We start from the raw sequence: 23,096 nt of genomic DNA, 5'->3' as shown, positions 1-23,096 counted from the left end.
GCTGGTGTCTTGCCTCTGTGCTCCTCTGCCCTGCTGCTAGTGTGTTTCCTCTGTGCTCCTCTGCCCTGCTGCTGGTGTCCTGCCTCTGTTCTCCTCTGCCTCCCTCTGCCCTGCTGCTGGTGTCCTGCCTCTGTGCTCCTCTGCCCTGCTGCCAGTGTGTTTCCTTTGTGCTTTTCTGCCTCCCTCTGCCCTGCTGCTGGTGTCTTGCCTCTGTGCTCCTCTGCCCTGCTGCTAGTGTGTTTCCTCTGTGCTTTTCTGCCTCCCTCTGCCCTGCTGCTGGTGTCTTGCCTCTGTGCTCCTCTGCCCTGCTGCTGGTGTCCTGCCTCTGTGCTCCTCTGCCTCCCTCTGCCCTGCAGCTAGTGTCTTGCCTCTGTGCTCCTCTGCCCTGCTGCTAGTGTGTTTCCTCTGTGCTCCTCTGCCCTGCTGCTGGTGTCCTGCCTCTGTTCTCCTCTGCCTCCCTCTGCCCTGCTGCTGGTGTCCTGCCTCTGTGCTCCTCTGCCCTGCTGCTAGTGTGTTTCCTTTGTGCTTTTCTGCCTCCCTCTGCCCTGCTGCTGGTGTCTTGCCTCTGTGCTCCTCTGCCCTGCTGCTAGTGTGTTTCCTTTGTGCTTTTCTGCCTCCCTCTGCCCTGCTGCTGGTGTCTTGCCTCTGTGCTCCTCTGTCCTGCTGCTAGTGTGTTTCCTCTGTGCTTTTCTGCCTCCCTCTGCCCTGCTGCTGGTGTCTTGCCTCTGTGCTCCTCTGCCCTGCTGCTGGTGTCCTGCCTCTGTGCTCCTCTGCCTCCCTCTGCCCTGCTGCTGGTGTCCTGCCTCTGTGCTCCTATGCCTCCCTCTGCCCTGCTGCAGGTGTCCTGTCTCTGTGCTCCTCTGCCTCCCTCTGCCTTGCATCTGGTGTCCTGCCTCTGTGCTCCTCTGCCTCCCTCTGCCCTGCTGCTGGTGTCCTGCCTCTGTGCTCCTCTGCCCTGCTGCTGCTGTACTGCCTCTGTGCTCCTCTGACCGGCTGGTGGTGTCCTGCCTCTGTGCTCCTCTGCCTCCCTCTGCCCTGCTGCTGGTGTCGTGCCTCTGTGCTCCTCTGCCTCCCTCTGCCCCGCTGCTGGTGTCCTGCCTCTATGCTCCTCTGCCTCCCTCCGCCCCGCTGCTGGTGTCCTGCCTCTGTGCTCCTCTGCCTCCCTCTGCCCTGCAGCTAGTGTCCTGCCTCTGTGCTCCTCTGCCTCCCTCTGCCCTGTTGCTTGTGTCCTGCCTCTGTGCTCCTCTGCCCTTCTGCTGGTGTCCTGCCTCTGTGCTCCTCTGCCCTGCTTTTATTTATTTATGCATTTTTATATAGCGCAGACTTTACCCGAAGGTGTCAGAGCAGCTGCTGGTGTCCTGCCTCTGTTCTCCTCTGCCTCCCTCTGCCCTGCTGCTGGTGTCCTGCCTCTGTGCTCCTCTGCCTCCCTCTGCCCTGCTGCTGGTGTCCTGCCTCTGTGCTCCTCTGCCCTGCTGATGGTGTGTTGCCTCTGTGCTTTTCTGCCCTGCTGCTGGTGTCCTGCCTCTGTTCTCCTCTGCCCTGCTGCTGGTGTCCTGCCTCTGTGCTCCTCTGCCCTGCTGCTAGTGTGTTTCCTCTGTGCTTTTCTGCCCTGCTGCTGGTGTCTTGCCTCTGTGCTCCTCTGCCCTGCTGCTGGTGTCTTTCCTCTGTGCTCCTCTGCCCTGCTGCTGGTGTGTTGCCTCTGTGCTTTTCTGCCATGCTGCTGGTGTCCTGCCTCTGTTCTCTTCTGCCTCCCTCTGCCCTGCTGCTGGTGTCCTGCCTCTGTGCTCCTGTGCCCTGCTGCAAGTGTGTTTCCTCTGTGCTTTTCTGCCTCCCTCTGCCCTGCTGCTGGTGTGTTGCCTCTGTGCTTTTCTGCCCTGCTGCTGGTGTCTTGCCTCTGTGCTTTTCTGCCCTGCTGCTGGTGTCTTGCCTCTGTGCTCCTCTGCCCTGCTGCTAGTGTGTTTCCTCTGTGCTCCTCTGCCCTGCTGCTGGTGTCCTGCCTCTGTGCTCCTCTGCCTCCCTCTGCCCCGCTGCTGGTGTCCTGCCTCTGTGCTCCTCTGCCTCCCTCTGCCCTGCTGCTGGTGTCCTGCCTCTGTTCTCCTCTGCCCTGCTGCTGGTGTCCTGCCTCTGTGCTCCTCTGCCCTGCTGCTAGTGTGTTTCCTTTGTGCTTTTCTGCCTCCCTCTGCCCTGCTGCTGGTGTCCTGCCTCTGTGCTCCTCTGCCCTGCTGCTAGTGTGTTTCCTCTGTGCTTTTCTGCCTCCCTCTTCCCTGCTGCTGGTGTCTTGCCTCTGTGCTCCTCTGCCCTGCTGCTGGTGTCCTGCCTCTGTGCTCCTCTGCCCTGCTGCTGGTGTCTTGCCTCTGTGCTCCTCTGCCCTGCTGCTAGTGTGTTTCCTCTGTGCTCCTCTGCCCTGCTGCTGGTGTCTTGCCTCTGTGCTCCTCTGCCCTGCTGCTAGTGTGTTTCCTCTGTGCTCCTCTGTCCTGCTGCCGGTGTCCTGCCTCTGTGCTCCTCTGCCCTGCTGCTAGTGTTTTTCCTCTGTGCTCCTCTGCCCTGCTGCTGGTGTCCTGCCTCTGCCTCCCTCTGCCCTGCTGCTGGTGTCCTGCCTCTGTGCTCCTCTGCCCTGCTGCTGGTGTCTTGCCTCTGTGCTCCTCTGCCCTGCTGCTGGTGTCTTGCCTCTGTGCTCCTCTGCCCTGCTGCTAGTGTGTTTCCTCTGTGCTCCTCTGCCCTGCTGCTGGTGTCCTGCCTCTGTGCTCCTCTGCCTCCCTCTGCCCCGCTGCTGGTGTCCTGCCTCTGTGCTCCTCTGCCTCCCTCTGCCCTGCTGCTGGTGTCCTGCGCTCCTCTGCCCTGCTGCTGGTGTCTTGCCTCTGTGCTCCTCTGCCCTGCTGTTAGTGTGTTTCCTCTGTGCTCCTCTGCCCTGCTGCTGGTTTCTTGCCTCTGTGCTCCTCTGCCCTGCTGCTAGTGTGTTTCCTCTGTGCTCCTCTGCCCTGCTGCCGGTGTCCTGCCTCTGTGCTCCTCTGCCCTGCTGCTAGTGTGTTTCCTCTGTGCTCCTCTACCCTGCTGCTGGTGTCCTGCCTCTGCCTCCCTCTGCCCTGCTGCTGGTGTCCTGCCTCTGTGCTCCTCTGCCCTGCTGCTGGTGTCTTGCCTCTGTGCTCCTCTGCCCTGCTGCTGGTGTCTTGCCTCTGTGCTCCTCTGCCCTGCTGCTAGTGTGTTTCTTCTGTGCTCCTCTGCCCTGCTGCTGGTGTCCTGCCTCTGTGCTCCTCTGCCTCCCTCTGCCCCGCTGCTGGTGTCCTGCCTCTGTGCTCCTCTGCCTCCCTCTGCCCTGCTGCTGGTGTCCTGCCTCTGTTCTCCTCTGCCTCCCTCTGCCCTGCTGCTGGTGTCCTGCCTCTGTGCTCCTCTGCCCTGCTGCTAGTGTGTTTCCTCTGTGCTCCTCTGCCCTGCTGCTGGTGTCTTGCCTCTGTGCTCCTCTGCCCTGCTGCTGGTGTCTTGCCTCTGTGCTCCTCTGCCCTGCTGCTAGTGTGTTTCCTCTGTGCTCCTCTGCCCTGCTGCTGGTGTCTTGCCTCTGTGCTCCTCTGCCCTGCTGCTGGTGTCTTGCCTCTGTGCTCCTCTGCCCTGCTGCTAGTGTGTTTCCTCTGTGCTCCTCTGCCCTGCTGCTGGTGTCTTGCCTCTGTGCTCCTCTGCCCTGCTGCTGGTGTCTTGCCTCTGTGCTCCTCTGCCCTGCTGCTAGTGTGTTTCCTCTGTGCTCCTCTGCCCTGCTGCTGGTGTCCTGCCTCTGTGCTCCTCTGCCTCCCTCTGCCCTGCTGCTAGTGTGTTTCCTCTGTGCTCCTCTGCCCTGCTGCTAGTGTGTTTCCTCTGTGCTCCTCTGCCCTGCTGCTGCTGGTGTCCTGCCTCTGTGCTCCTCTGCCTCCCTCTGCCCTGCTGCTAGTGTGTTTCCTCTGTGCTCCTCTGCCCTGCTGCTAGTGTGTTTCCTCTGTGCTCCTCTGCCCTGCTGCTGGTGTCCTGCCTCTGTGCTCCTCTGCCCCGCTGCTGGTGTCCTGCCTCTGTGCTCCTCTGCCTCCCTCTGCCCTGCTGCTGGTGTCCTGCGCTCCTCTGCCCTGCTGCTGGTGTCTTGCCTCCGTGCTCCTCTGCCCTGCTGTTAGTGTGTTTCCTCTGTGCTCCTCTGCCCTGCTGCTGGTGTCTTGCCTCTGTGCTCCTCTGCCCTGCTGCTAGTGTGTTTCCTCTGTGCTCCTCTGCCCTGCTGCCGGTGTCCTGCCTCTGTGCTCCTCTGCCCTGCTGCTAGTGTGTTTCCTCTGTGCTCCTCTGCCCTGCTGCTGGTGTCCTGCCTCTGCCTCCCTCTGCCCTGCTGCTGGTGTCCTGCCTCTGTGCTCCTCTGCCCTGCTGCTGGTGTCTTGCCTCTGTGCTCCTCTGCCCTGCTGCTGGTGTCTTGCCTCTGTGCTCCTCTGCCCTGCTGCTAGTGTGTTTCCTCTGTGCTCCTCTGCCCTGCTGCTGGTGTCCTGCCTCTGTGCTCCTCTGCCTCCCTCTGCCCCGCTGCTGGTGTCCTGCCTCTGTGCTCCTCTGCCTCCCTCTGCCCTGCTGCTGGTGTCCTGCCTCTGTTCTCCTCTGCCTCCCTCTGCCCTGCTGCTGGTGTCCTGCCTCTGTGCTCCTCTGCCCTGCTGCTAGTGTGTTTCCTCCGTGCTCCTCTGCCCTGCTGCTGGTGTCTTGCCTCTGTGCTCCTCTGCCCTGCTGCTGGTGTCTTGCCTCTGTGCTCCTCTGCCCTGCTGCTAGTGTGTTTCCTCTGTGCTCCTCTGCCCTGCTGCTGGTGTCTTGCCTCTGTGCTCCTCTGCCCTGCTGCTGGTGTCTTGCCTCTGTGCTCCTCTGCCCTGCTGCTAGTGTGTTTCCTCTGTGCTCCTCTGCCCTGCTGCTGGTGTCCTGCCTCTGTGCTCCTCTGCCTCCCTCTGCCCTGCTGCTAGTGTGTTTCCTCTGTGCTCCTCTGCCCTGCTGCTAGTGTGTTTCCTCTGTGCTCCTCTGCCCTGCTGCTGCTGGTGTCCTGCCTCTGTGCTCCTCTTCCTCGCTCTGCCCTGCTGCTAGTGTGTTTCCTCTGTGCTCCTCTGCCCTGCTGCTAGTGTGTTTCCTCTGTGCTCCTCTGCCCTGCTGCTGGTGTCTTGCCTCTGTGCTCCTCTGCCCTGCTGCTGGTGTCTTGCCTCTGTGCTCCTCTGCCCTGCTGCTAGTGTGTTTCCTCTGTGCTCCTCTGCCCTGCTGCTGGTGTCTTGCCTCTGTGCTCCTCTGCCCTGCTGCTAGTGTGTTTCCTCTGTGCTCCTCTGCCCTGCTGCTGGTGTCCTGCCTCTGTGCTCCTCTGCCTCCCTCTGCCCTGCTGCTAGTGTGTTTCCTCTGTGCTCCTCTGCCCTGCTGCTAGTGTGTTTCCTCTGTGCTCCTCTGCCCTGCTGCTGCTGGTGTCCTGCCTCTGTGCTCCTCTGCCTCCCTCTGCCCTGCTGCTAGTGTTTTTCCTCTGTGCTCCTCTGCCCTGCTGCTGGTGTCTTGCCTCTGTGCTCCTCTGCCCTGCTGCTGGTGTCTTGCCTCTGTGCTCCTCTGCCCTGCTGCTAGTGTGTTTCCTCTGTGCTCCTCTGCCCTGCTGCTGGTGTCTTGCCTCTGTGCTCCTCTGCCCTGCTGCTGGTGTCCTGCCTCTGTGCTCCTCTGCCTCCCTCAGCCCTGCTGCTGGTGTCCTGCCTCTGTGCTCCTCTGCCTCCCTCTGCCCTGCTGCTAGTGTTTTTCCTCTGTGCTCCTCTGCCCTGCTGCTAGTGTGTTTCCTCTGTGCTCCTCTGCCCTGCTGCTGGTGTCCTGCCTCTGTGCTCCTCTGCCTCCCTCTGCCCCGCTGCTGGTGTCCTGCCTCTGTGCTCCTCTGCTTCCCTCTGCCCCGCTGCCTCCGAGCTCTTTCCTCACCCACTGCGCCTGCGCGTACTCAAAAGGGGCGGAACACTCCACCGAGATAACAGGGGGAGCGGGGAGCGGGGGGGGAGGGGAAACCAACGTGCAATAGACTTGAGGAAAGAGGAAAAATCCCGACATAGGAGAGTAGTGGGTGGGGGGCTGTCACATTAATTAATTTTACTTCTTGTATTGTTTATACCCGTTTCCCGCACCCCCTTCCCCCCTGTTGTGTTCCTGCACATTGGTATGTCTTCGAACGTTGTGCTCTGAAGGTTCCACGGCGGTGGTTTAACGGCTCGAGCCGAGCTCCGAGGGGTGAGAGCGAGACTGCGGTGATGACGAGGAGACGAGGTCAGTATTAAGCGAACTTTAATCTTCATACGTGTCCCCAGCAGCAGTCATTAATGTATAAAGACGTGTATATTAGTACACTTGTTCCAATAATAGTTTAGTAGGCCTTATTTACTTTCAGAGGCAAGGCATACATATATATATATACTTATATATTTTCATTTTTAAACTGGAAACCTCAACTTTGCTCACTAAGCTAGTGCCCTCCATGGTATATGTGGTCTTCAGACTTCCCAAGAATTGAGAGAAGGGCATCCTGACCCATTTTAACTTTCCAATTGTTCGTTTGTGATACACCATAGCATGTATGCACATTGCTTTAAATGGGAAAAAATAAGTACAGGTACTCATTATCATGAGCTAGAGGTGTATTGGGGGGGGGGGGGCTAAGGGCAAGACATAATGATGCTTAACAACTTCCATAATAGTTGCAGCACACACCAAAACACATGATAAATGTGTTTATATAAACCAAGCAGGTTAACTCATTGCACAAAATGAAAGAGAAATGCGATAATATATATGCTTTTTTTTGCAATAGATGCACCTTCTTGATGCCATACTGTGAATTGATGTTGTTTGGCACAATACTATATATTTCTGAGCACGTGACTAGGAAAAAAACTGAAAATACCCCCACATCAAACCGAAGCTCATATGGCAACAAGGAAATTAAGCAAATCATCAAGACCCTCACCAGAAGATCTCTCTTGTCTCTTCCATTGATCTATCCATTCATCCTACCATTTACCTGCTGATGTCAACCATTTACCCTTTACATTCTGTTGTCTATTCAGTTTTTCATCCATCATTCAGTTTTTCGCCATTCCGTCTGTCAACCCTTCATATCCAAACCTATCAATCAATGACATTTATAGAGCGCGCTACATACCCGTAGGGTCTCAAGGCGCTTGGGGGAGGGGGGGTGCCGCTACTGCTCGAACAGCCAGGTCTTCAGCTTCTTCCTGAAGGAGAGGTGGTCTTGGGTCAGGCGCAGGTCGGTCGGGAGGGAGTTCCAGGTCTTGGCGGCCAGGTAGGAGAAGGACCTTCCTCCTGTAGTCGCTCTTCGGATGCGGGGGACGGCGGCGAGGGCGTGGTTGGCTGATCGGAGGTGGCGTTTGGGAGCGTAGAAGTTGATCCGGTTGTTGAGGTAGCTTGGTCCTTGGTCGTGTAGGGCTTTGTGTGCGTGGGTGAGGAGGCGGAAGGTGATTCTTTTGTTGACGGGAAGCCAGTGAAGGTCTCTCAGATGTCCGGAGATGTGGCTGGTTCGTGGGATGTCGAGGATGAGTCTGGCTGAGGCGTTCTGGATCCGTTGGAGTCTCTTCTGGAGCTTGGCGGTGGTCCCGGCGTAGAGGGCGTTGCCGTAGTCCAGTCGGCTAGTGACGAGGGCCTGGGTGACGGTCTTCCTGGTCTCGGTGGGGATCCACCAGAAGATCTTCCGTAGCATGCGTAGGATGTTGAAGCACGCCGAGGAGACGTTGTTGACTTGCCTGGTCATGGAGAGGGAGGAGTCCAGGATGAAGCCCAGGTTGCGTGCGTGGTCTGTCGGTTTGGGTGCGGTGCCCAGGGCGGGAGGCCACCAGGAGTCGTCCCAGGCGGAGGGTGAAGAGCCTAGGATGAGGACCTCCGTCTTGTCCGAGTTCAGTTTCAGGCGGCTGGTCGTCATCCACTCGGCTACCTCTTTCATCCCTTCGTGCAGGTTGGCTCTGGCGGTGGCGGGGTCGTTGGTCAGGGAGAGGATCAGCTGGGTGTCGTCGGCGTGGGAGATTATGCTGAGGTTGTGTTGACGTGCGATGGCCGCGAGGGGGCTCATGTAGACGTTGAAGAGGGTGGGGCTCAGAGAGGATCCTTGAGGGACGCCGCAGATGACTTTGGAGGCCTCTGACTTGTACGGTGGTAGGCGGACTCTCTGTGTTCTTCCGTCGAGGAAGGAGACGATCCATTCCAGTGCCTTGTCCTGGATTCCGACGTTGCTGAGGCGCTGTACTAGGGTGCGGTGGCAGACAGTGTCGAATGCCGCGGAGAGGTCTAGGAGGATGAGGGCCGCTGTTTCTCCGTTGTCCATCCATCCATCCATCTTTAAACCTATCCATTCATCCTTTCACTCATCTGTCTCTTTATCCACCCTTTCACTCATCCATAAATCCTTTCGCTCATCTATCCATCAACCTTTTCACTCCTTTATACCATCCACCCTTTCATTCCATCCACACTTTCACTCAATCCCTCCTTTCACTCATCCATCATCCACCCTTTCATCCATCCTCCCTCCCTTTCATTCATCCATCCGATCTTTCACTTATTCACCCATCATCCGCCCTTTTATCCAATTATCCACCCTCTTTCACCCATACATCCAGTCACTCATCCATCCATCCATCCAATCACTCACTCACCCACCAACCCTCCGTACTACGTTATTCATGAACGTTTGTCCCCGCAGACATGTACACACAAAGTGCCACCCATTTTCTTTAAAATACCTCCTGAGAGTGACTTGATTTTCTCTCTCTCGCTTTTTTCTTACAAAAAACAGGCATACAAATGCAGGCAAACAGACAAACATAAGCAGACACACAAAAGACTCCGGTCATGCCTCTGTGATCCTCTGCCTCCCTCTGCCCTGCTGCTGGTGTCCTGCCTCTGTGCTCCTCTGCCTCCCTCTATCCTGCAGCTGGTGTCTTGCCTCTGTGATCCTCTGCTTCCCTCTGCCCTGCTGCTGGTGTCATGCCTCTGTGCTCCTCTGCCTCCCTCTGCCCTGCTGCTGGTGTCCTGCCTCTGTGCTCCTCTGCCCTGCTGCTGGTGTCCTGCCTCTGTGCTCCTCTGCCCCCCTCTGCCCTGCTGCTGGTGTCCTGCCTCTGTGCTCCTCTGCCTCCCTCTGCCCTGCTGCTGGTGTCCTGCCTCAATGCTCCTCTGCCTGCTGCTGGTGTCTTGCCTCTGTGCTCCTCTGCCTCCCTCAGCCATGCTGCTGGTGTCCTGCCTCTGTGCTCCTCTGCCTCCCTCTGCCCTGCAGCTGGTGTCCTGCGTCTGTGCTCCTCTGCCTCCCTCTGCCCTTGCTGTCATAGATTCAGTGGATTTATGAGAGTCAGGCAACAACTAGATGTGTAACACTTAGAGTGGCACATTGCTGCTTCCAAAATCATGGAATGAAGTCAAAGGAAATAGACAAATATCAGAAATCACAATCATTTGAGAAACAAGGAAGATAAACTCTGCAGCAGGTGCTTTTGAAGCTATTATTTAATTATTTATTTTCTCCCCCCAAAAAATCGGCACCCTCCACCCCAACCTCAGTACAATACAATATGCTTTTTGAAGGAGGCATATTAACCCTCTACACTACTTAATGGTGAGAGTGAAAACTGCCAGTAGAGAAAATTCTGACCTCTCTCCAGCGGGGACAATAATCACATGCCTTATCTCTGACTTGGCAAGTCTAACTGTGCTGAGAAAATAATGGGTGCTGCTTAGTAGTGTCACTGTCAAGCAGGGATGGTAAACACTTTGCACTTCTAATAAATCAGCAAAACTGCTTGTTGGGATTTATGCTTCTTGGAATTGTGGGGATGTTGCTAGGAGGTTAGAATGTTATGATGTGAATAGCAGACAGTACAGAGGAAGCTGTGGAAGGAGCTGGAGGTCTCTTCACTTCTGACTAATAAAGACTTACTTCAACTATATAACCTGGATTGAAGATATCTTCTTTACATTGGCGACGAGGGAACACTATACTCTGGCAGGGGCAGAGATTGGAATTGACCTCCACCCCTGGATGATACTACAACTGGATGGGACTGTGGTATACAATTTACTCCTCCAACTTTGTTTCTTACTTTTCTTCTCAAGGCAGCAGCAACCTTGTGGTATGTACATTTTACCCTATATACTGCTCTCTATCTAAATCCTGGAAGTAGATAGATAGATTGAGTTTTATTCAAATTTCGAATTCTTTGACTGGCAGCTGTGCGACAAGATTTTCATTTCATTATATTGCCACCTTTGCGCTTTATTTTTGAACATTGCTAAAGCGTTTTTCATCTCTATATTGGTAACGCTGAATGTTTAAGGAAGATTTTAAAGATTTCTAAATTTTTCTCAATCGCATCTTTCAACTTGTGCCTGCTTACTTGCTCGCGCGATTTCAAAACCGCCGTCTTAAGAAGCTTCAGAACCCGCTGCCGCTTCCGAACCTGTGGACATAACCAGCTTGATTACGTACCTCCGTGATGTTGAAGACGTCATTTACGTAATCCAACGTGCGGCCATCTTTGTTTGGGATTCTTCGCAAGCGTCTACGTGGGAGCGTCATTGCGTGATTCAGCGTGGCGGCCATCTTGGTTGTCCAGGAAGCTTCGTTTGCCCTTTCTGATTTGTTTATGGGCTGTCTAGTATTTGAGACTGTTTTCCCTTTAGCGCGTTATCGTCCTGCTTGCCGGTTGAACTGAATTTAGACTGCTGAACTGCCGATTTCTTCCCTGATTGGATTGCAATACTGCTGAACTGCCGATTTCTTCCCTGATTGGATTGCAATTACTTCTACTTTGAGTATTTACTTATTTACTGAATTAATCTTCTTTGATTTAAAAAAAAGAAGGGAAAAAGGTGCTGTTAATTATTTACAAAGGTGCTATTGATTATTTACCATGGGTGATCAAACCTTTTCTACTCCCCCTTCCTTCCTCCCTACTCCTGGTGAACCCCCAATACCTTGGAAAGAATGGAAGAAATTGTTCCTCACATATGTTTTAGCATCTGGTGCGGACAAATATGGTCCTGTTCGCAAACAAGCCATTCTTCTTCATAATTTGGGGGTGGAAGGTAAAAGATTATACGAAGATTTGCCCGAGATATCTTTAGGTGTGGGAGATGGTCATGCTGCTAATGTCTATGACATGAGTATGTTGATGCTAGAGAAAAGGTTCATCACAAAAATTAATACTCTTTTAGAAAGGCATAAGTTCTTTTGTCGGGTTCAAAAAGCTGATGAAGATGTTGCAACTTATGTGGCAGCCTTGCGGGGATTGTCACTTAATTGTCAGTTTAAAGATTTGACAGATTCTCTGATCCGTGATCAGATCGTCATGTGCACTAATAATAAAAGGGTGCGAGAGAAGTTACTTAGTAAAGATTGTAACTTAGAAGAATCTATTGAGATCGTTAAAGCTATAGAAAATACTGACTTATGGATAAAAGAAATGGATAAATGTTCTGGTTCTATATCTAAAGATAGTGTGGCAAAGGAATCAGAGTCTAGTGTAAAATCTCAAACACAAGCATTTGTTGATGAAACTAAAGTTGTTAAGAAGTTTGATTCTAAAAGCAATAAGTTGTCTAACTACCATCCTCCAAATTATCGTCCTCCAATTTTTGTGCAACAAGGGAATTCACGTCTTGTGAAATGTTATAGATGCGGATCTCCAGGACACATTGCATCGAGTCCTCGTTGTACAGCTAGAAATGCTATTTGCAGAGGATGTGGAAAGAGGGGTCACGTAGTTAAAGCTTGCAATGCTAAGACTCAATATGTTAATGAAATTGATGACTCTTGCGAAAATATTGAGAATTTAATGCTGTGTGTAGATGGGCTGGTTTTAAGTGAAAATTGTCCTTGCGTACAAGACCCTATTTGTCTTGTTGATGTGGCTACTGAGAGTACTGATAAGCTTGAGAAGCCACATTGTTTAATCAATTTTGATTCTAGAGATCCTATGCATGCTCAAACTAGAAATGTTAACATGCTGGTAGATTCAGGAAGCCTTTATACCCTGTTGTCCAAAGATATGTATGTAGAAATTTGGGATGGTGATGTGGATCTCAACTCTTGGACCTCTCTGGATATAAGAGCTGTAGGATATGGTGGAAAGACCATTGACATCTTAGGTCTCAAATGGATGGTAATCACATTTCAAAATAAAAAAGTGTTTGGGAGAGTGTATCTCACTAAGCAAGGGTCTAACTTGCTTGGTTGGCGTCACCAGAAATATCTAGGAACTGTACTAAATCCCAATGCTCCTGAACCTGTTTCTTCATTCTCTGTTCTTAATGTTGATACTTTTGAGACAGATGTGATGAAGAAGTTTCCTAATGTTTTTACGGAAAAGTTAGGAAAATTGAAAGAATTTTCTCATAAGATCATTCTTAACAAAAATGCGGTAGCTGTGGTTCATAAAGTAAGAAATTTACCACACTTGATGAGAGAACCCCTGAAAGTAGAATTGGATAAATTATTAGATCTGAAGATTATAGAACCTATTGAGGCATCTGAGTGGCTCGCCCCCATTGTGGTCGCGCCCAAGGATGGTGGGACCAAAATTCGTCTCTGTGTAGATTTACGCGATCTAAATAAGAATATATGGGTCGATAGGCAACCATTGCCTAATATTTCTGAAATGTTAAGTGCCATGGGTGGTGGTGTGATATTCAGTGTAATTGACATGTCTGCAGCCTATCACCAAATTGACTTAGACGAGAAATCAAGACACCTTACCTCGTTTGTAACTCCACTGGGGGCATTTCGCTATTGCAGGATGCCATTTGGGTTGGCTTCAGCGTCAGCGGTGTTTCAGAGAGTGATGGAAAGAGTCTTAGGAGGTATTGAGAATGTATTATGTTTTCAGGATGACGTATTAGTAGTTGGAAAGGATTGTCAACATCATGATAAGATTTTAACACAAGTTCTGGAGCGTATGGAGGTTAATGGTCTAACCATAAAAAAGGAAAAATGTCAATTGAAGAGAGATTGTGTGACGTATCTAGGTCATGAGATATCAGGTTTATGTATTAAACCAAAGAAAAGCATAATTCCTGCAATTAATGATGCTCCTACGCCAACAACTAAAGATCAGCTAAGATATTTTTTGGGGTTAGCTGAATATTGTTCTAAGTTTATTAGGAATTTTTCAGATGTGGTTGAGCCTTTGAGGCGTTTAATGAAGAATGGTGTGGTTTTTGAATGGGATCAAGAATGTGAGAATTCTTTCAAGCGCGTGAAAGTAGGAATTATTCATGCACCTACTTTAGGTCATTTTGACGTTAAGGCCAAAACTTTGGTTACCACTGATGCTAGTGCTGTGGGACTTGGGGCTGTACTCTCTCAGGTATCTGATGGTGTGGAAAGGATTATAGGTTTTGCATCTAGGAGGTTACAGGGTGCAGAAGTGTCTTACTCGGTGATTGAGAGGGAGGCTCTTGCTTGCACATGGGGAATTAAGCACTTTAGATATTTTCTTTGGGGTTTGCCCTTCAAAGTGCGTACAGATCATAAGCCTCTTGTACATTTATTTAAAGGAGGTAGAGGCTTGGAGGGTAATGTCACCCCTAGGATATCGAAATGGATTTTATCAGTACTTGATTATAATTTTCAGATGGAATATGTGAGAGGAGAAAAAAATGTTATTGCGGATTGTTTGTCCAGGATGCCTGTAGACTTAGTAGATCTGGTAGAAGTTGAAGACCCTGCAATTAGTTGTGATGAGATTCTTGCTTTTGATAAAAGTGATTGGGAATCTGCCATGGCTGATGATCAAATAATTCCTTTGGTTATGAAACTTGTCTCTGGGGGGTGGTCTAAGCAATCCTCCAATGACACTCGCTTGAAGGGTTATTCTAATGTGGAAGCTGAATTGAGTGTATCTGAAGGCAAGTTGTGGAGGAGAAACCGTTTGGTGCCACCGTGTAATCTTAGATCAAAGATCATGAATATTGCTCATGAATGTTATTTGGGGAGGAACATGACCAAGAGAAGGATTCGCGAATCCTATTGGTGGCCAGGGATGGATGGTGAGATTGATGAGTTAGTCAGGAATTGTCATGCGTGTGCTGCTAGCGATAAAACGAAAGTCATTAGGCAGCCTTCTCTCTCCTGTGTTGAATTTCCGGTAAGGCCCTGGGAGAAATTAGCGATTGATTTCTTGGGACCAATTTCTAAATTAGGTACTCGGAATAGATTCATAATGGTTCTTGTGGACTATCAGTCTAAGTGGTTTGTAATGGAGTCCACTGAAAGTATTGACACTAAGAGAGTGATAAACTTTTTGGAAAGAACATTTTTAAATGAAGGTATTCCAAAAACTTTGGTATCAGATAATGGTGTGCAGCTGGTATCAAGACAAATGAAGGAGTTTTTGGATGGCATGGGGATTTGTCATGAGAAGGTTGCATTGTTTAGGCCACAGGCCAATGGCCTTGTGGAAAGGATCAATAGATTATTGATGGAGAACATTCAGTTGTCATTAGCGAATGGTTTCGTGTGGGCTGAGGAGCTTAAGAAAATGGTCTGGTCTTATAGAATAACTCCACATTCAGTCACCGGTATCTCTCCTTTTGTCTCCCTAAAAGGGCGTGAGCCTGGTTTGAAGGAAGTTAGAAGTTGGCTGAAGAACAAAGAATGTGTGTGGGTTGACCGATCTAGTGTGAAAGATTGTGTTGTCAGTAGGCAGCGTGATTCTACAGATTCATACAATCTCAGAATGAGGGTGAAAGATCCGAGTATATGTGTTGGTGATTGGGTAGTGACAAAGAAATGTGGTATTGTAACTAAAGGTGAAAGCAAATATTCTCAACCTAAACAAGTAAAGTTTGTGAAGAAAAATGTTCTCATTCTAAATGATGGTTCTGCTTGGAGCTGTGGCAATGTTGCAAAGTGTAATGCTCCATAGACTTTTATTTGTTCCTGTATGCTTTATTTTTCTTTATGTATTTCATTTGTACATTTCTTCTGATATTGTAATGGGGGGAGATGTGTTGGGATCTATGCTTCTTGGAATTGTGGGGATGTTGCTAGGAGGTTAGAATGTTATGATGTGAATAGCAGACAGTACAGAGGAAGCTGTGGAAGGAGCTGGAGGTCTCTTCACTTCTGACTAATAAAGACTTACTTCAACTATATAACCTGGATTGAAGATATCTTCTTTACACTGCTACTTTAGACAAAATGTAGCGCATTTTCAGCATAGGCGGACAACTCTAGTGTGCCCATTTGCAAGGCCCTCTGCCATGCTGAAGGCCCCTAATCATTTCTGTTACAAACTATTTAGCCCCGCCCTTGCTCTAAGCGCGCAGGGGTCTCGCCTAACATAAGCCGAAGAGAAGCCCGTCTGCGTCTGGACGGGGCTAGGGGCCATGGACTCTATATCTGGGAACAATGGACTCGTTGGGAGTAATATCATCTCTTATTCAGCAAAGGTACTGAAAGGATTACAACCCACCCTTCAAATAGGTTGTAAACATGGCATTTGGCCGTGTCCTGAAGGCCCATTTTCCTGTATTACTTGTCGCTTCCAGGCATCCCTTATCAATCCTTCTATTGGTAATTACACTCTTATTCCCACTTTAGTTCCCATAGGGTCGCATTCCCAGGGATCTTTTAAGAACCGTTCCACCTACAGAAATGTTGAAGAATACCCTACACAAATCGGACTAAGAAGTTTCCTGTTAAATGTCAGTTCCTTACCCAAACATTACCAGGAATTATGGGATCTTATAGACACTGCCACACCAGATATCTGTTTGCTTACGGAGACTTGGCTGAAGCCCCACACAGTGCCTGCCATTATGTTGGGGGTTCCCTCTGGATATAAGATTCTCAATCTAGATCGCCCCACCAAAACTGGTGGGGGTATTGCTGTGGTATATAAAGAGGGCCTGAAAGTCTCTCTTCTGGACCAGAAATGCTGTGCACAAATGGAGGTCATGATTTTTAAGATTTGTTCTTCCTCAAAAACACACTGGAAGGGAGCATTAGTCTGTCGGCCTCCTGGACCATGTACAGGCTTCTCGCTCAATCTTATGGAGCTATTAGCCCCTTATTTTAAATCCAAGGAAGATTTTATTCTCCTTGGAGATTTTAATATTCACACAGACCTACCTAATCATTCAGACACAATGTCCCTGCTCTCTGATCTCCGGATACTAGGACTTGAAATTCGAAATAGCGGTCCAACGCACATTGGTGGACATACCCTGGATCGAATTCTAGCTAACTGCCCTCAAATGAAATGTGAACCTCCAACGCCTGTTAGTTGGTCCGATCATTTTGTTGTTGATTTTACTTTTTTAGGTCTCCATCTGCCACATCGTAAATCTCTTCCAGCAGTATGGCGAAGACAGTGGCTTAAAGTAACTCCTGATAGACTCCAGAAGGTATGGAAAGAACCCTCTGTTTCGGAGAATGATGATGTTGAGACAGGTCTCATTAAGTTTAATAAGGCCCTTTTAGAGGCAGTGGACTCACTTGCGCCTCTGAAACTTCATAAACAATATTCTAGATCCAAACAGGAATTATGGTATACTGAAGAGTTGAGAGTAGAAAAACAGGGATGCAGAAAGTTAGAGAAAGTCTGGAGGAAGATGCACACACCTTATAGTAGGCAGCTGTATTCGGAGGCCCTAGCCAACTATCATAAAAATATAAAATTGGCCAGGAAAAACAGTCTTGCGCTACAATTAGAGGAAGCAGGTAATTCCTCCAGAGAACTTTACAAAATTCTTCAATCTTTTGTAAAACCTCTAGTCTGTGAAAGCCCTGATGACTTCACTCAAACTATATGCGATGACATTTCTTCATTTTTTGAGAACAAAATAGAGTCAATATATGGAAAAATCACTGAAGCCCCAAATTTTAAGAGCAATATTGACTCCACTCATCCCCGGTTACCACAGTGTCAAAGTAGCCTACTTACCATGATCCCTGAGGTTACTTTGTCTGAGGTTACTGCTCTGTATAGTCAAATTAAAACAGGGTCCCCAACTGACCTCCTGCCTGCTAAAATGGTAGCCCCCTTAGGTAGCCTGCTCTCCTCAGGTATTCGAACAGTGTTCAACCTTTCCCTTAAGGAAGGGCAGGTACCCAGGGACTGGAAAAAGGCAATTGTGAGCCCTATTCGAAAGAACACGGCGTTGCCATGGTCAGACCTCTCCAACCTCCGCCCGATCTCCATTTTACCCCATGTTAGTAAGATGACCGAGAAACATGTCAATACACATGTGTCTAATTTTATCGAGGCAGCGGGCGGTCTGGACCATTCACAATCTGGGTTCAGACATAATCACAGCACCGAATCTGCCCTCCTCTCCGTGACCGATCCCATCAGGATGGCACAGGATAGAGGAGGCTCCATGATTCTGGTGCTGTTAGATTTGTCTGCTGCCTTCGACACGGTGTCACATGACATTCTCATTGGTCGTCTGAAGAGGGTAGGGATAGGTGGAACTGCTTTGTCATGGCTGGAGAGCTTTATTACTGGCCGCTCACAAAGCGTTTGATTGGGCTCCCATTTTTCTATCTCCAGGGAGCTCACCAAGGGGGTTCCACAGGGCTCATGCCTAAGCCCCACACTCTTCAATGTGTATGTGACCCCCTTGGCTGAAATTGTGAGAGAATATGGGTTAACGCCTATATCCTACGCAGATGATACCCAGCTCCTGTTTCCTTTTCAAACACTTACGCCAGCAGTTAAAACTCCTTCGCTGCAGGCATGAGAGCTGTATCCGATTGGAATACCTCCAATTGCCTGCAATGTAATGTGGGCAAGACGGAGGCCCCGCTCCTTTGGTCACCTGAATGGTGGCCTCCCGAACTAGGTTCTGCTCCTTGCCCCAAACAGGTAGTAAAAAATTTAGGGGTTCGCCTTGATCAGTCTCTGCTATTTAAGGACCATGTAAGTCAGGTAGCGGGATCTTGTCTTAGGGTCATTGGGCTCTTGAGGAGAGTGTTCCCATACCTGGCAGACAATCATAGAAAAACATTGGTCCAGGCACTGGTAATCAGTAGATTAGATTACTGCAATGGGCTGCTCATTTCTGCCAATGAAGAGCAACTTGGCAGGTTACAGGTGGCCCAGAACACAGCAGCTAGGCTGATCCTTAACGTTCCAGCCAGATCCCCTTCTCGCCCTCTCTTGAATAAACTCCACTGGCTGCCTATCCACCAGAGGGTGAAATTTAAGATATGCTGCGTAATACATAAATGCCTGTTTGATACTGGTCCGAAATACCTGTCAGAAAAATTCAAACCTTATGAGCCATGTCGTTCTTTGCGCTCTAAGAATCAATCACTGCTTCAGGTACCGCGGATCAAAAGGGAAAGACAGGGTGTCCGAGCCCTCTCCTATAGGGGCCCCACCCTTTGGAATACTCTGCCCCTCACCCTGAGGCAAAACTCCAACCTTGGAGCCTTTAGGAAATGCTTAAAGACTTACCTGTTCCTGACAATGTAGACTCTAATCTTCTTGTTTCTGATTGTTTTTTATTTGGTTATGGCTTTTGGTAAGAACATAAGCGTGGAGATACCCCTTCGGGGGTCGAATTCCTACGCTATATAAGCAAATACATAATAAATAAATAAATAAATGTCGATCAGCAGCAGGAAATTATTAAATTTATATCTGATTTAGCTGAATCTCTTTACAGCTGTCAGAAAGATTCACAGAGAGGAGCTGCTGGCCTGACACTGCGTGGATCGCTAGCCTGTCTCTTCTTCAGTCACACAGTGGCCCTGCTGCGGGGTCTCATCAGAGAAAGCCTTCAATGTACAGACCTGGTAATTGAGGCATTTGACAAGAAAGCAGGTATATTAGCGCCCAAGGAGCCTCTTCCTATCGCATTGTGTGTATATTAACTCTCCGATCTAGAGAAATAAGGGAAGTGTGAGAATCCGCCGCGCTTGCCCCTGATAACATTTATATTTAAAGTATTACCCTGCACTGACTTTTCACTACCAGAAGTGCGGCGCTTTGAAAATCACACGTGCACACTAGCAGGTAAAAGGAATCTCTGCCCTCATGCCCTGCTCTGTTAAGCACAGCTTGACGGTGAGCACTGCACATTATTCAAATGAGCCCTGCCGAATAGCTCAGCAGGAGCTCAGATCGGGGCTACAGAAGTAGCACCTTGGCTGACAGACAGTTCCACTTCTGCTCATTCGCACTCTCAGCCAGTGAGCCGACCTTTTAATGAGTACCGGTACTCTCCTCGGGCAGTAGAGAAGTGCCGGTACTCAGAATGACAATTCCAAGAAGTGCCGGTACTCCGTACCGGTGAGTACCGGCCCATTTAAAGCACTGTGTATGCAGGTATATGCACTCCGACAATCCCTGCGAACCGTCAGCTCTGTCACTGGTACTTCAACCCTGCTTTGCCCTGTCCCCTAGCACTCCTTTCCCACTCCATGCACAGAGCTCATGCACAACTACAAATACAATATTAAAGCCCATACACCTCAGAGGCAGGCAGTATCTTTCTATACTACATCTATAGTTAGGATTTCCAGGGTTGTTTGTCGGCCCAATATATCACTATGTTTTAGTCCCTTATTACTACAAAACTACTGAAGGGATTATCACGAAATACAAAAAGGATCCTTTCCAGGCCATAATCTACATTCCTGCCAAAATTCATGAAAATCTGTTCAACTGTTGTGCCGCAACATCCGTGCAAATGTCTATGGATAATGCATTGGTGGAAAAACGTGTTTTGAGACCCCCTTATTTTCTTTACACCCATGAACTAATCACCACGATTCTTTGCATCATCAGCCAATGTAGAAAAGGGAACAGGTCTGCAAAGTTTCATGGAGATTCCTCAAACAAATGGAAAAGTTATTCGCAAGCATATATCTGAGGATTTACTCTGTCTGGGAAATCTAACTATAATTCACATTACAAGATTATTTGCTCAGTTGCGATCTAACTGTAGTCTTGATGTAGTGATTCCCAAAAGAGTGGCCATGATGTAATAACTCCTGATGTAAAGAACGGCGAGGTAATGACTGACGCCGCTTGAGGTATTTATCTTAGTGCTAGAGAGTGGTGCATATGCGCACATTTTTAAGATACTCACTTATTTGTGTATTTAGGGGCCTATTCCGATGGTTCTCATCTCCTTGAGTATGTGGTCATTGGTGTAGGCAATGAGAGGTGAAAGAGTGCATTGCGTCTCCAGGATCTCGCTTGGTGCTCTCCCAAAGAAATTAGATGAATTCTAAGACCCAAACTCACATAGATAAGTTCTTTACCCAGAAGAAAAGCAACAGTTTATCAGTTTCTATGATTTCAAACCTTGATTGAATTTTTCAATGAAATCCAGCCCATGTCTGATGAGCGCTCTCATTTGTTCGAGACAGTCTGCTCTGACAACACCCTGTGGCTGCGGCCCAACCTCCATCGCTAAGGAGAAAAGATTGGAAAGTTTGAGGTGAATGCAAGGACATCCTCAGAGATCACACCACAAAATAACTTAAAACCCACTTGGTGTTGCTTCTCGTGCACCATCAGGCATTCCTCAGAGAGACTATCAACTTGTACTGAGTGTAGGTAAACATCTCCCACAGTAAGAGAGACATCTCACAACATATTGATTTGTAATAACATCTCTTACAGTACAAGGGACATCACACACAACCAGTATGAGTTAACGTCTCTTGCAGGATCCGTAAAAAACCTTTTCTGTGTGAAGTGACCTTCTATACATCACCCCACATCTCTCACAGACCTATGTAATCTATACCATCTGTCCTTACAGTATTGTTCATATGACATCCCCACATATACTATCTCATAGCCAGTGTGGGAAGACTTGTTGTACCAGCAGACCCCATTCAGTCAGGGATACCTTGTACTCTCTGTGAGGTGGACCTCCTTACTCTCTGAAACATCCCCTCACATCTCTCTTAACTCGCATGACCTCACAGCGTCATGCACCCGTACACCACCCATGGAGTCATACACTGCTTCAAGGGCTGCATCGAGCCAGACTCACCCACGCCGTTCTTGCATATGGAATCGATGGTGTACGCTTCCTCGCCTGCCAGCTTGTACACGTAGATAGGACAGTTTTGCTTATAGTTGGTCTAATAAAAAAGATAATTCAAGGGATCACTAAGAGAGCAGGGAGCTCAAGATATCCAAGAAGACACCACAGTCCATGTACTCACAGTCTCATACCACATCACTCATACCGTCGGTGTGGCCAAGATCCAGGCTATCCAGGAGATCGCGGGCCACATGACTTCCCTGGGACATCATAACCCCATTCCGACAAATTTTTAATCCCTCTCATAACAAGACATGGGTGGACATGAAGTGAGTCCATATTTTGTTTCAAGTGATATTTCTAGATCACATGTAGCACTCAAACTTGAGAAAGGATTCCTAAACTCTTTGTGAGTATCATGAGCATCTTTGTCCTCGGGAGAGTTAGCACAGCGAGGTAGCACGGATATTGTACCTGAGAAAAAGCTCAAGGTGGAGGGTGCAAAGTGACACTAAAAGGGAGGTAAAGAAAGGCTTGAAAATTTCTCCAGTTCTGAAAAATACTATGATGGATTTCAAAATTCCTTTCAATTCCTGGCATTTTTAGCAGAAATCACTGATCCCATTGTGGTGGAGCAAATTCAAAAAAGTTGGAGAAAATATTTTGCAGATCTTCAGTAAGGTTTTTGTCCAGTTTGGATTACGATGGTAAGGATGTCAGCAAATGAATTTGGCTGTGTGGTTGTTTGATAGGGTGTGTAGAAGTTTGTTTTTTGTACATATAGTGATGTGGGCATAGTAGTTGTGGCAGACATGACCATTTGATGGAGGTATGTTAGTGGATGCATAAATGTGGCTGTCTGAATGTCTGATGGGTGTGTATTGGCGGATTTGCAGGCATGTAATGGTTGGTCTGCTTTAATGTATGATGTTAGGGCAGGGCTGTATGATGGAGGAAGGGTGGGTGAACATAAGTATGAAGGTGGGTGTTTTGGCAGCTGATGATGTGTTTAACCTCATAGCTGCTATTACACATTCCTCCCCAGTGCTGCGCTGTCCATTAGAACTAGTGCTGAATGGACGTTCAATGGTCGTGCGCAGCACTGGGGAGGTAGTGCTGCCGTCGGCCAATGCACCGAGGCAGCACTTAAGGGGTTAACAGTATGTGGCTGTATAATAGTCAATGTGTTTGCGTATGATGTTGGGTGTGTGGATTTATGATGTTGACTGCTGTGTGCTGATGTGTGATATTGCCTTTGTAGAAGTCTGATTGTGGGTGTTTTGGCCCCTGATGATGGGTTTAACAGTGGATGGATGCATAATAGTTGATGTGTTAGCTAGCGTATGATGTTGGATGTGGGCAGGGCTTTAAGTGAGCCGGGTCCTGCCGGTGTTGAGCACCGGCACTTCTAAAAGGCAGGTACCAAGATGGGTCCCTATCGTACCACCATTCAGTTACTTTGATGTAAGGTCAAAAAGACTCGTTAAAGTTCTTTCACAGTCTCATAATTTCATAACTGAAGCATTTTCAATATTATGTATAAGGAAGCCATAACCATAGTTTTTGGTTATTTAGCTTATGCAACTAACAACCACTGACAAAGCCAATACCCTGGTTTATTGTAGGTGTAATATTACTTGCATTATTACATATCTGCGTGTACGGACAGAAGCAGCAGAATACCACTTGGGCGGCACACTGTGCCAAGCACAGATTTCTACTTTTCGTGTTTTAAGCCACGCCCTTAATTATATCGGCCAAGCCCCTAAGAGAGACCCCCTCCATTTTTTCATCCCACTTAAAGCTCTGGATGTGTGGGTTTATGACGTTGATGTGTGATATTGCATTTGCTGAAGTCTGATGGTGGCTGTATTCGCATATGATGGTGGTTGTGTTGGCACAGAGCACCTTGGCTTGGTTCCACACACCATTGCTCATGCTGCCCCGTGTTTACTCTTGGCCTGCTCCTGTTCCACTGCATCCTTTGTGCTGCTCAGCCCTGTCTGGCACTTTTGCTTCTGCGCCCCTTCTGCCAGCCCACGGCCTCCTCTGAAGCTTTTTCTGTTCCACCCAGGCCCCTGCAGGCCCTCTGTGCCCCACCG

The 23,096-nt window shown here is 49.0% G+C and overlaps 1 protein-coding gene and 1 long non-coding RNA gene across 2 annotated transcripts in view; one reads left to right on the top strand and one right to left on the bottom strand.

The window, feature by feature from the left end:
• The window catches only part of LOC147666513 (N-acyl-aromatic-L-amino acid amidohydrolase (carboxylate-forming)-like), a 72,461-nt gene that overhangs the window by 24,594 nt on the left and 24,771 nt on the right, over positions 1 to 23,096 (bottom strand). The window contains exons 4-5 of the mRNA XM_086949024.1: positions 21,001 to 21,091; positions 20,301 to 20,408 (exon numbers count right to left, since the gene is read on the bottom strand). Coding sequence (XP_086805150.1) covers positions 20,301 to 20,408; positions 21,001 to 21,091 — 199 coding nt within the window. The remainder of the gene's footprint in view (positions 1 to 20,300; positions 20,409 to 21,000; positions 21,092 to 23,096) is intronic.
• Positions 6,002 to 23,096, top strand: part of LOC147666512 (uncharacterized) — a 152,794-nt gene continuing 135,699 nt past the window's right edge. The window contains exon 1 of the long non-coding RNA XR_015304759.1: positions 6,002 to 6,246. This is a non-coding gene — a long non-coding RNA (uncharacterized LOC147666512). The remainder of the gene's footprint in view (positions 6,247 to 23,096) is intronic.

Source organism: Lissotriton vulgaris, unplaced genomic scaffold (genome assembly GCF_964263255.1).
Source record: "Lissotriton vulgaris unplaced genomic scaffold, aLisVul1.2 SCAFFOLD_440, whole genome shotgun sequence".
Classification (NCBI taxonomy): Eukaryota; Metazoa; Chordata; class Amphibia; order Caudata; family Salamandridae; genus Lissotriton; species Lissotriton vulgaris.
The sequence above is the reverse complement of the archived record's forward strand: the minus strand, read 5'-3'. Positions and strand labels throughout refer to the sequence as shown.